Source organism: Athene cunicularia, assembly GCF_003259725.1.
Source record: "Athene cunicularia isolate RWA chromosome 1 unlocalized genomic scaffold, athCun1 chr1_part1, whole genome shotgun sequence".
Lineage (NCBI taxonomy): Eukaryota > Metazoa > Chordata > Aves > Strigiformes > Strigidae > Athene > Athene cunicularia.
In genome coordinates, this window is record NW_020799091.1 from 121,319,967 (window position 1) to 121,332,059 (window position 12,093).

Below are 12,093 nucleotides of genomic sequence, written 5' to 3' on the forward strand. Positions count from 1 at the left end.
CACCAGCTCCCTTGCCCTTCTCTGGACACGCTTGAGTCATTCAATGGCCTTTTTGGGTGAGGGGCCCAAAACTGAACCCACTTATTGAGGTGCGGCCTCACCAGTGCTGAGTACAGGGGTAAGATACCTGATATCTGGGAGCGTGGAGCCATGCGTAACGCCAGCTTGCGGTAAGGCAAAAGGAGGCAGAATTCAGTGATGCACAATGTCACTCGTCACTGGGCGTCTCCATGAAGCATTCTTGTAGCCCAGTCTGGATAAAGTCAACTTTGCATTTGGGGAAATTTTAAAAATTTGGATCTGAATTTTGCAGCTTTGCTCCTGTACATTCCTGTGACAAGCTAGCTTGGCCTGAGGCTCTGTTCCTTCTATCACTGCATCATTGCTCTCCCTGATATTTGAACCAAAAGGGGTCATTTCAGTGCCATTGGTGTTACCGTGCTGTTTTTTCCTTTCCCACTTGTCAACCTTTTCTTCAGGGCACTGCATGTCTTCCAGGAGGCTGGACAGGAGCAAACCTTGTGACCAGGTGCCACCTCCTCTTCTCTCTCTACAGACAATTACCTCATCATGCCATCCGGGAACCTTCAGATCGTCAATGCCAGCCAAGAGGATGAGGGGACATACAAATGTGCTGCCTACAACCCTGTGACGCAGGAGGTGAAAACCTCGGTCTCCAGTGAGCGGCTCCGTGTGAGACGTAAGCTGCTCTCCCTTCACTGCACATCTTCCAGCCCTGGGAGCATGTATGTGTGCTCTCACAGGCGGTTCTCTCTGGGAACCAACATTAACAGTTGCTGGGACAACTCCTTTCCAGCAGCAGAAGGCCCCAAGCTCTGCTCCTGGGGTATGTGCGTGTGCAGCCCTAGGATTGCTGTAGCTCCTCGGGATTTGTTCTTGGGGATGGGTGAGCAAAGGCCTTCAACCCTTAAGGAATGGCCCTCTTGGTTTGTGTTGCCATTTATTCACCCCAGGGTAGGGCAGCAGTGCACCACCCCTACCATCACCCCTCCCTGCTGTCCCACTGGCTGCCTGCCTTCCCACCCACCTCCTTCCTCCTCCTCTCCTCACCAGGCTCCACAGCAGAGGCAGCCCGGATAATCTACCCCCCCGAAGCTCAGACCATCATTGTCACCAAGGGCCAAAGCCTCATCCTGGAGTGTGTGGCCAGCGGGATCCCCCCACCACGGGTCACCTGGGCCAAGGATGGCTCCAGTGTCTCTGCGTACAACAAGACACGATTCCTGCTCAGCAACCTCCTGATCGACCCCACGAGCGAGGAGGACTCAGGCACCTACAGCTGCACAGCTGACAATGGGGTTGGGGAGGCCGGAGCCGCGTTCATCTTCTACAACGTGCAGGTGTTTGGTGAGTGCTGCTGTAGCCCTTGTTTCAGGAAAGGCTTGGACTTTCTCTGCCGCTGTCAGGGAAAAATACTGGTGCTGCTGTACTCTTCCTCTCTGTGGACAAACCACAATACACTGCAAACTTGTGGTTCCAGTTTCTAGGAGTTGGGACAATTTCTTCCTTGAGGGTGGTAGTTCCCACTGTGGCTGGAGATGGTGGATCTTCCCTACATCTGCAGAAAAGATTCTGTTGTCGCTTGTGGCACTGGGTTTGCTCTGACACTTTCTAGTGGAGGACTGGCTGCTGCTCAGACATATTTTACATTGCCATAGGGAAGACATCAGTGTCTCTTGCTTTTTGTTCTGTAGGGAAATTCTCTTTATGGAGTGGGAAACTACACCTTAGACATTTCTACCGTGCATCCTTCTCTTCCTCACAAGCATTAGGGAGGCTAAGCCTGTTTTTAGTGGATGTACCAATGTGTTGTTTTGGCACAAGCACGGTCTTTGCAGAGTAGCAATACAGATCAGAAAAATGGGACTTGTAGGTGGCTGCTGTCATGTGAGAGGGACAGATGGCCTTGGGCCACCTCCCCTTGTGGTTCATGTGGATGCTGAAGGGGAAGTACAAGGAAGCAAACTCCTATGGGCCCCCATGAAGGGAGTGGGACTTGGGGTGGGGTAAGGATCCATCACTCTGCCCTCGTCCCTGCCAGAGAGAAAAGCACAAAGCCACAACCATGCCATGCTCCCTGCCAAGGGGCACTCACCAGCCATGGTTTTCTTTCCCTTGCACAGAACCCCCAGAGGTCACCATGGAGGTGTCCCAGCAGATCATTCCCTGGGGCCAGAGTGCCAAGTTCACCTGCGAGGTGCGAGGAAACCCCCAGCCCTCCGTGGTGTGGCTGCGCAACGCCGTGCCCCTGTCCGGCAGCCAGCGGCTGCGGCTGTCCCGCAGGGCGCTGCGCCTGCTCAGCGTGGGGCCCGAGGACGATGGCATATACCAGTGCATGGCCGAGAACGAGGTTGGCAGCGCGCAGGCCATGGTGCAGCTGAGGACAGCCCGCCCAGGTGAGTGTCCCTCTCCAAGCATGGGACCATTCAATCCCAGAGCCTAACTGACAGAGAAAGAGCCAGAGAAGAAGGTTGGTGTGTAACCTTCCCACCTGTGCTCTTCCCTCCCTTTTACCCTACGCTTCGAGTGCTTTTTTGGCTGGGATCTCCACATCTCCCTGTAGGAGATTGGTAGTGGTTTTGCTTGTAAGCGCAGCGCCGTGTGTGCGTACTCACACTGTCTCTACATGAGAATCCCAGAATCATGTCGTTTGGAAAATCCCTTGAAGCTCCTCCAGTCCAACCATGAACCTCACCCTGACCATTCCCAACTCCACCAGATCCCTCAGCGCTGGGTCAACCCGACTCTTCAACCCCTCCAGGGATGGGGACTCCCCCCCTGCCCTGGGCAGCCCATTCCAACGCCCAACAACCCCTTCTGCAAAGAAATACTTCCGATGAGCCAGTCTGACCCTGCCCTGGCGCAGCTTGAGGCCATTCCCTCTTGGCCTGGTGCTGCTTCCTTGGTCCAAGAGACTCGTCCCCACCTCTCTACAACCTTTCAGGGAGTTGGAAAGGTGTAGGACATCCAGGTGTAGGGCCTTACCCCAGGGCTTACTCAGCTCTGCCTCTGAGTTTACACTGAGCAAGGGCATAAACACTGATGTTGGTGGATCCACCTGGGGTAAGAGAGAAATCACCTGATTTCCTAGACCCTGCTGAACTTATCCAGGGTAAAAGGGGCTTCAGAGGGGCAGGAAATCCCATGTGGCCAAGGCCTGTTCTCAGAGAGGCCCCAGTGTGGTGTGTTAGGTTTGTAGCAGGAGAAGGAGAGATTGTTGCCAACACCTTTTTGAGTGGCACAGCAGGCAGCACCATGGGACTTGATACCTCTAATATACCTGCGCTGCAGTGGGTGTAGAGCACCGGTCATCTGATCGTCTGAGAGGCTGAAGGGGCTTGTAGCTCTGCCTTCACCCCAGACTGTGACAGGCATTTACCCTGCCTCCGCACCTTGTCTTTCAGGAGCTACACTCCACTCGGGGCAAGATGCCCATCTGGGCTCGACTCAGCCTCCAACACCACCTTCCAGGGACAGTGCCTTAAAGCTGCCCCTGGACAAAGCAGGACTGCCAAAGCCTGCAACAACCCCGCTGGCAGCATCTCCACAGTGCGCAGCCAACAGGGAGCCGGTATCTCCAGCTGAGGCCCCCATCATCCTCAGTTCTCCCCGGACATCCAAGACAGACAGCTATGATCTGGTGTGGAGACCCCGGCCTGACAGCAGAGCCCCCATCCTCTATTACATGGTGAAGCATCGCAAGGTATTGCTGTTTCACCCCACTCCCATCTTTCCCCTCTGTGCCATTCCTCAGGTGGGCTGGTGGCCTTGCTGCATGTTTTCACACCTGCTGAGCAGGTGCCTTGGGGCAGGGGCACTTATTGCTCGCTGGTGGCACAGGCTGGTGGGGCTTCCTCAGCTGCAGCCTCAGGCTGTTGAGGTGTGACAGTACAGGCTTCAAGAGCTTTGCTGAGCTGTCCAAGAAAAGCCCAATTACGCAGAGGGCATGTATCCAGTCTGAAGAGCTTCCACTTGCAATTCCCTGTTGTGTGCTTATACAAGTAGGAAGTCCCAATGGCAGGTTGTGCAGTGACTTGCTCCTTAATGCTTTTGCCTTGGCACAAGCCATGGGGACACCTCTGCCTTGAAAAGCTTGGGCTGTAGGACACACTGCTGCAGCCTCTCTCTGCTGCACCTACTCAGCAGCACTGAAGCACCCACGCTCCATAACTCTGAGGAGCCACCAGAGAGCTGACTCAGCCGTGCTAAATCCTCTGGGAAGGTCTTCAACCAAGGGTTTTATTCTGGAAGTTGAATGGCGGTGCACTACCGAGTTCTGCCTGGGCCCAAGGGCTCTCTGCAGCGCTTCTCAGCACTGCAGGCAGAGCTGGAGCCCAGCAGTTTCTCTAAATAACAAAGCATTGCTGAGGCAAAAATTCTGCTTTTGAGGTGTAGAGCATTTCTTCCCATTTTGCTGGGGATGAGTGGGGAAAAAAGGGGCTTGAATTTATCCGTTTACTGCTTGTATTTCCTTTGGGTAGGGAAGGAGCTGCAGTAGGGAGACAGGATTTTGCTTTGAGGTTTGAGTACATTCCAGATCTGGCATGTTTTGGATTCCCAGCCATTGTAAAGCACCATTTTCAATTATACGTGAATACATGTATCTGTTTTCCTGGAATTGTTTGATTTTGTGAAAATACAGTATAATAGGAGGCTGTTATAATCCTTGCACACCCTTGATTTCTTTCTAAACAAAGCTTAAGCTGAGGGTTCCAGCTAACCGTGTCTGTAAAGAGCTCTTTAAAACAAAGGCAGAAGATGACAGCACAATAGGGCAAGCTTAAATAAAAACCAAAAGATGCCAAAAGCTTCACCAGACTATTGCTTCTGGTTGTCTGGCAAAAATAGATTTGTCCCCAATGGTGTATAGTGCAACTACCAATTCTGCATGCGATCTTAACTTGCAGGCTGGAGTTTGTCCATATTTTATTTGTTTTTCAGTGCTTCACCTGGAAGGGACTGGAGGGCACTATGGGTCACTGCAGTTTGCAGTAATATGTTTTCAGTGTAGTCCAAATTCTCAGCTGGAGACTCTTTCTTGGGATTCTTAAGGATTGTGTGGAAAGGAATTAGACCCAATAACCCTTAACCTTGTTTAAAAAGAGTCTCTTTCTATCAGAGATCCTTAGGATCAAACTATATAATGATCTGTTTTTTGACATCTCTGACTGGAAAAGCATGTGTGCAGAGAGGGAAGGAATCAATTGAACAACAAAAGAAAAGGCTCTTTGTGTGAAAAATGACTATAAGGAAAGTAAAACCTACTGAGAGGAGGCTTACGTTTGTACTGGGCAAGGGTCTGATTCTCCTCTGAAAATTATCTGCGGATGTCTTTTTTTTTTTTTTTTTTTTTTTTCCCTGCTCTTATGCTGCCCCTAAAACCTCAGCAGCCCACAAGCACTCAGATGCCACGCAGCCGTTATCTTTGTTTCTTAAGAATTTCTCTTTTTCTTTCCTGGATATTAGCAGTCTTTAGGGCTCCCCTCCCTGGCCTCACGACTCTGTAGGTTCGGGAATAAAAATAAAACGAGGCAGGCATTAATCAGTCAGTGTCAAACGCTTGGGGAAGATGAATGATACGGCAGAGTCTTGGCATTTCCGTTTTGTTGCATTGCCTGCATTGCTAATGCTCCTTTTGGCACCGGGTCACTTCAGTGTCCTGCCTATTTGCCTGCAAAAATATTATCCTTGCAGCTGGGGAGAAAGAGGAAGGTCTCACCTTCCCTCCCCCTCTGCATGGGGCATCAAGGCATCACCAAAAAATGAACTGTGTTTCCAAGTCTTTCTGGGGGCCAGGGCCAGACATGGTCTCTTCCCTGCAGAAACCTGTGCTCCAACGTTATGGTTCCTCATTTCAGCCAGAAAACACCAGTGGTAAGGCTGGATAAACCTGGATAAAAAGCTCTTAGTCCAGATTTAGGTCCAGATGACCAAAGTGGTGTTTGGGTTGCTCATCCTGTGGAAATGGCCAGCAACTCTGCAGGAGAAATTTGTCTCCTAAAGCAACTCGAGCCTCTGGCTAATGCTGCCTTTTGTGGGCAACTCTGCTCCTGAGCTTTGTGTGCACTGAGGGGCAGTGGGATCAGAGGGAACCAGCAGGCAGCACAGGGCTGAGTGAACCTCTGGGGTCAAGGAAACACCCTTGTGCTTGGTGACTTGTCCTGCTGATACCTGAATCCTTCAGCTTTGCAAAATCAGGCTGGAAACATCTCCTCTGCAGGCAGGGTAGGAACTCCGGACAGGGAAAGTAGCCCTAGTTGGTCACAAACTGTCATGAAAGTTTCTGAGCTTGGTGCAGGCAAGAAGCCCAGCCTGCCCCCAGCTTTACAAAGCCTGCCTTGGTCTCTCAGCAGGTCACCAATGCCTCGGAGAGCTGGGCAGTGAGGGACGTCCCAGCCTCGCAGCACCGCCTGACCCTCACCAGGCTGGACCCCGGGAGCCTCTATGAAGTGGAGATGGCAGCTCACAACTGTGCTGGCGAGGGACAGACAGCCATGGTGACTTTCCGGACTGGTAAAGGTCAAACCTTTCCCTGGGTGTTTTGCTCTGAGTCAGGGGAGGGCCCCTTCAGGACATCCCACGCCAGCCCTGAGGCACAGGCACCAGCCCTTCAGACAAAAGGGCTGTTTCTGCTCTGGAAACCTGCCTGCCCTCAGTTTAGAGTGGCTCCGTCAGAAGGGAAAGTGGAGGGTGGGATTGAAACGGGATGGGGAAAATCAGGCCTTCCCCTCTGCCTGGGCTGGAGTAAGTCCCTCCCTCCCTCGGTGTCAGCTGGACACCTGCAGAACCGTTGAAAATAGGTCTGGTGGGGATGTCAAGAGGTCGTTTAATCCATCCTCTGCCTGGAGACAGGGCTTGTTCCCAAGAGGTGTGTGTCTAATCTGTCTTTAAAGGCTTGTCCTGCACTAAAGGAAGCTCCAAGCCTTCCCACACAGCCTGCTTGGTGCCAAGGTGTCTTGGTGCCACTAAAAGGATGTCCCAAATGTCTATGCTAAGTCCCCCTTGTGCTAATTATCTCCTTCTCAGGCAGAAAGGTAGCAGCATTTCAAGACCAATTAAAAGTTTTAGAAAATTAAATAGGAGGAGGAGCTATTAAGTTTAACAAACCTGCCCCTTTAGCTTTAGTTCCTACCTGCAGGTTGAGTGCTTTGAACCCCCAGGGCTGTTGGAGTCCAGATTGTACTTACCTTGGCATTGGGGCTAGGAATATTTTCTTTGCTCATCACAGCAAAAATTAACTCTGAGCCACGTCTCCATGTCACTGATGCCACTTCTCCCTTCTGCACAGGCCGGCGCCCAAAACCAGAGATTGTTGCCAGCAAAGAGCAGCAAATCCAGAGGGACGACCCAGGCACGAGCACTCAGAGCAGTAATCAGTCTGACAACAGCCGTCTGTCCCGTAAGGCCCTCCCTGAACTGGGGAAGGAGGGAGGGTGAGGGGGGCTGGATCTCTTGGGGGTGGCAGCAGCCAGGCTGTGCTGGGGTTGAAGTCTCCGCGGGGTAAAGCAAGGCTGTGCAAAGCTGGATGGCTGGTCTCTAGCTCTAGTCCTTGTGGGTACACCCAGAGGGACTGAATGACTCGAGCGTGTCCAGAGAAGGGCAACGGAGCTGGTGCAGGGTCTGGAGCACAGGTCTGATGGGGAGTGGCTGAGGGAACTGGGGGGGTTTAGTCTGGAGAAGAGGAGGCTGAGGGGAGACCTCCTGGCCCTCTACAGCTCCCTGAAGGGAGGGTGCAGAGAGGGGGGATGAGTCTCTTGAGCCGAGGAACCAGCACCAGGACAAGAGGGAATGGCCTCAAGCTGCACCAGGGCAGCGTCAGACTGGCTCTTCGGAAGTATTTCTTTGCAGAAGGGGTTGTTGGCCGTTGGAATGGGCTGCCCAGGGCAGGGGGGGAGTCCCCATCCCTGGAGGGGTAGAGGAGTCGGGTTGACCCAGCGCTGAGGGATCTGGTGGAGTTGGGAACGGTCAGGGTGAGGTTCATGGTTGGACTGGAGGAGCTTCAAGAGCTTTTCCAACCCAGATGATTCTGTGACACCTGCTGCTGCACTTGGCAGGCAGCCTGGCTTAGGAGAGCAGGCCTATCCCCACCATGAACACAGGGACTTGTCAGGAGCTCTCTGTCTCTTGCTGAGTTTCATGTGGAGTTCAGAAAGCCCTGCCATGGAGTCTGTGAATGTGCAGTGCATAGGACCAACAAGGTGCTGTCAACCAGCAGGTGCGGGGGGAGTGTGAGGGAGAAAGTGCTACCCTGAAGGTCCTGGCATCCTCCTCCCCCCAGCCAAGACTTGACAGGGAGCAGTTAGTGCCCATTCTAGGGGTGCAGGGTGCTCCGTTTGGGTATTTTGCTGCACTGAGGAAACATCAGTTCTTTCTTGGTTAATCCAATCCATTCTTTCCCACCTCGTGCCTGCCATTTAGCAGTTGAACATGAGCCAGCAGTGTGCCCGGGTGGCCAAGAAAGCCAACGGCATCCTGGCTTGTATCAGCAATAGTGTGACCAGCAGAAGCAGGGAGGTGACAGTCCCCCTGTGCTCTGCACTGGTGAGGCCACACCTGGAGTGTTGTGTCCAGTTTTGGGCACCTCAATATGAGAGAGATCTCGAGGGGCTGGAGCGAGGGCAGAGGAGGGCAACGAGGCTGGGGAAGGGCCTGGGGAATAAATCCTGTGAGGAGCCATTGAAGGAGCTGGGGCTGTTTGGTGTGAGGAGGAGAAGGCTGAGGGGAGACCTCATCACTCTCTACAGCTCCCTGAAAGGACATTGCAGAGAGGCTGGTGCTGGTCTCTTCTCACAGGGGATTAGTGACAGAACAAGAGGGAACGGCTTTGAACTGCAACAGGGGAGGGTCAGACTGGACATGAGGAGAAAATGTTTCCCAGAAAGAGTGGTCAGAGAGTGGAACAGGCTGCCCAGGGAGGGGGTGGAGTCCCCATCCCTGGGTGTGTTTAAGGGTCGTTTGGATGAGCTGTGGGGGGATGTGGGGTAGGGGAGAACTTTCTAGTGTCAGGCTAAGGGTTGGACTCGATGATCCCAAGGGGCTTTTCCAACCTGAATGACTCTGTGATTACTATTATTCCAGTGCCATTACCCTTTCTGTGAAATTCACTCCTTCAATCCTTATTCTGTGAAATCCCCTCCTTCAGTCCCCCACCCTCATTCATGTGTTGCCTTTTCTTTCATCTCCACAGCTCCGTTCACCTCTTGCCCTCCCAGCTTTTGTTTTCTTATCAAATGACATGTCTACAGTTAAGAATTTTTCCCTATTTCCTCCTCAGCTGGTTCTTCTCAATCTTTCCTGTTTTCATCTCCTACATTCATCTGTCCCCAGTGTCAGTCTCCCCAGGCTCGCTGCTTCCCCACCAGCCAGGCTTTCTGTTCTCTGGCCAGCCCTGCACCCACAGCTCTCACTGCTTGCCCTCCTGTGATGGGTGTACACACCTCGCACCTCCTCTTGTCCTACTTGAGTGGAAAAGGAGCAAGATGCTTGCATGGCACAAACTGAAAGGCATGAGGATTTGGGGGTGCCAGCTCTAATGAAGAGGACAGACAGAAGTGAGCACTTGGGACTTAAAGAGCATGTGGGTGGGTGCAGTGCTCCCACCTTCACCCACGTACCTCTGAGCAACAGGATCCTCCAGACAGGGTCAAAGGAATGTGTTCCATGTCCTGACATCCTTCTGTGCCCCTTGCAGCTCCAGAGGCACCAGACCGTCCAACCATCTCCATGGCATCAGAGACATCTGTGTATGTGACCTGGATCCCCCGGGGGAATGGTGGGTTCCCCATTCAATCTTTCCGTGTGGAATATAAGAAATTGAAGAAGTTGGGAGACTGGGTCCTGGCCACCAGTGACATTCCTCCCTCTCGTCTCTCTGTGGAAATTCCAGGCCTGGAGAAAGGTAGGCAGGTGTTCTCCTCCCAGCTTCCTGGAGGTCAGCAGGAAAGCTAGTGGGTCCCCGAAGGAGGGCCAGCCATCTGTCATAGCCTGTGTGAGCAAAACAATGCCTGCCCAGCTCCAGCCCTAGATGCACAGGGGAAAAGTTGCAGAGCCTTCTCCAATTTCTCCAGCTGCAAAGACCAGCATAGATCTGACCTCCCTCGGGGAGGCTTGCACATGCTTTTCTGTATTACAGGATGTAGTTACTAAAGGCATTTGGTTTTGCCATTTACTAGACAGGACAGGACTTTCCTTAGCCACAGGCAAGACAGATGGGCATGCAATTCCTCTTACACTGTGCAGGAGAAAAGAGAGCATCACTGAGCTAGACAGCTTAAAAGGGCATTATTTGTTACCCCAACTTAAAGACCAGTAAAATGATGTTTGAGTAAAAATTATTTAGGCTTTGAGCTTTTAACGGATGTTTATCTACTTAATTTGCATGTGGTAGAGAAAGGTTGCCTCCTCCTACCTGCTCTGGGTCAGAACATCCTTTCAGGAATCTTTGAATCCACTCACACATCTTCCAGAACTGACCCCCAGACTATCCAGGCAGGAACAGAGGAAGGCACACAAAAGCAGGCTGCATCTAGCACGCGGCTGAAATCTGGCTTGGTCCAATCAGGGTTGGTCCTTCGATCAAAAGGCTTTCTGCTTTCTGGAGAAGATGTAGCCCCGCTGCACAGTCAAATCAGTGGAAATCTTGGAAGACTCCAATCTCTGCAAGTCTTATTTCCCATTTCCCCCCCCAGGCATGTCCTATAAATTCCGTGTCCGGGCACTGAACATCCTGGGAGAAAGTGAGCCCAGCGCGGCCTCTCGGCCATACGTGGTGTCTGGGTACAGCAACCGAGTGTACGAGCGCCCCGTGGCCGGGCCGTACATCACCTTCACGGATGCCATCAACGACACCACCATCATGCTGAAGTGGATGGTAAGGTTTGGAGGGGCAGAGATCTCCAAACATGCAGGAACCAGGGGTGTGGGTGCCGCACGGAGCCTCTCACCAGCACAAATGGATCTGGGATCTGTTAGACCCCTCTGCCAAATGAGGGATGGAGCTCAGGCCTTGTAGAAGTAGGGGAGGTCAGAGAGCTCAGGAAACCCTTTTTGCCTGAATCAAAACACTGTATGCAGGAGGCATTTCAGCAGATAACTTCAGGGTCTTGAGCATTTCGTTCCACAATGCACAGAGCCACTGCTTGCTCTCCTGGGCCAGTTCTTGGAATCCATTAGCACCTTTGTCCCCTCTATCCTAGTAATTTCCAGCAGATAGGTCCTTCACTCTCACTTGCTGGGTAGGAGTTCTAAGTGCTGATAGTCATTTATAGCAGTTCTAAGTGCTGATAATCATTTATAGCAGTCCACCCCAGAGCATTTTTAGGAGTGTGCAGGATCTTTTCGATCCTAAGCCTAAATGCAAGTGTTTCCAACAGCTTGGAGCTTATTCAGAGGGACTCATTGCCCTTTTCCCTTCTAGCTGTGTCTGACCAGAAATTGCTTCAGGGCAGGATGGTCAGTGCTGTTCACAAACAGTAGCTGATAAAATATTGGGTGAAAGACAGCAATAACATATGTAGCTGGGACAGTAGTGCCCTGGGTGCGGGAGGAGCAGAGGTGTTTCCAGAAGCACAGGACTCCTGCAGTCACCAGCTGCAGCCTATCTGGAAGCTGTGAGCCTACTGGAGTCAAGGCAAAAGTGTGCTTGTCCTTGCCCAGCTGAGGACATTTTCTCTCTGAATTGAGGAATTTTCTCCCTGAAGCACTGGCTGTGGCTGCTGACAGGGAGCAGAGTACGGGATGCTTGGGGTGACAGACCAGACTCAGGGCTTGTCTGCTCCCTGAGGGAAGCTGGGTGTGAAATAGCACCAAGCTCTGCATTGCCCTGACTGGGCAAACCCATGGCAACACAAGGAAGATCCCCCCTGCTGGGTTTTCCTCCTGCCCCTTCCCATTTATCCCCACTGGGTACAATATGGAGCACAGACATCTCTGCTAACTTCTGCTCTCCCTCCCATCCTCTGCAGTATATCCCAGCCAGCAACAACAACACTCCCATCCACGGTTTTTACATCTACTACCGCCCCACAGACAGCGACAATGATAGCGACTACAAGAAGGATGTGGTGGAAGGTA

The 12,093-nt window shown here is 52.3% G+C and overlaps 1 protein-coding gene across 6 annotated transcripts in view; it reads left to right on the forward strand.

The window, feature by feature from the left end:
* Window positions 1-12,093, forward strand: part of BOC (BOC cell adhesion associated, oncogene regulated) — a 60,927-nt gene that overhangs the window by 43,605 nt on the left and 5,229 nt on the right. For 3 of the 6 annotated variants that reach the window (XM_026855207.1, XM_026855175.1, XM_026855165.1), the window contains exons 5-13: window positions 557-700; window positions 1,075-1,368; window positions 2,145-2,417; window positions 3,426-3,724; window positions 6,372-6,540; window positions 7,310-7,420; window positions 9,713-9,919; window positions 10,710-10,891; window positions 11,985-12,090. In XM_026855207.1, coding sequence (XP_026711008.1) covers window positions 557-700; window positions 1,075-1,368; window positions 2,145-2,417; window positions 3,426-3,724; window positions 6,372-6,540; window positions 7,310-7,420; window positions 9,713-9,919; window positions 10,710-10,891; window positions 11,985-12,090 — 1,785 coding nt within the window. The remainder of the gene's footprint in view (window positions 1-556; window positions 701-1,074; window positions 1,369-2,144; window positions 2,418-3,425; window positions 3,725-6,371; window positions 6,541-7,309; window positions 7,421-9,712; window positions 9,920-10,709; window positions 10,892-11,984; window positions 12,091-12,093) is intronic. The other 3 variants (XM_026855191.1, XM_026855184.1, XM_026855202.1) reach the window with 3 other exon arrangements.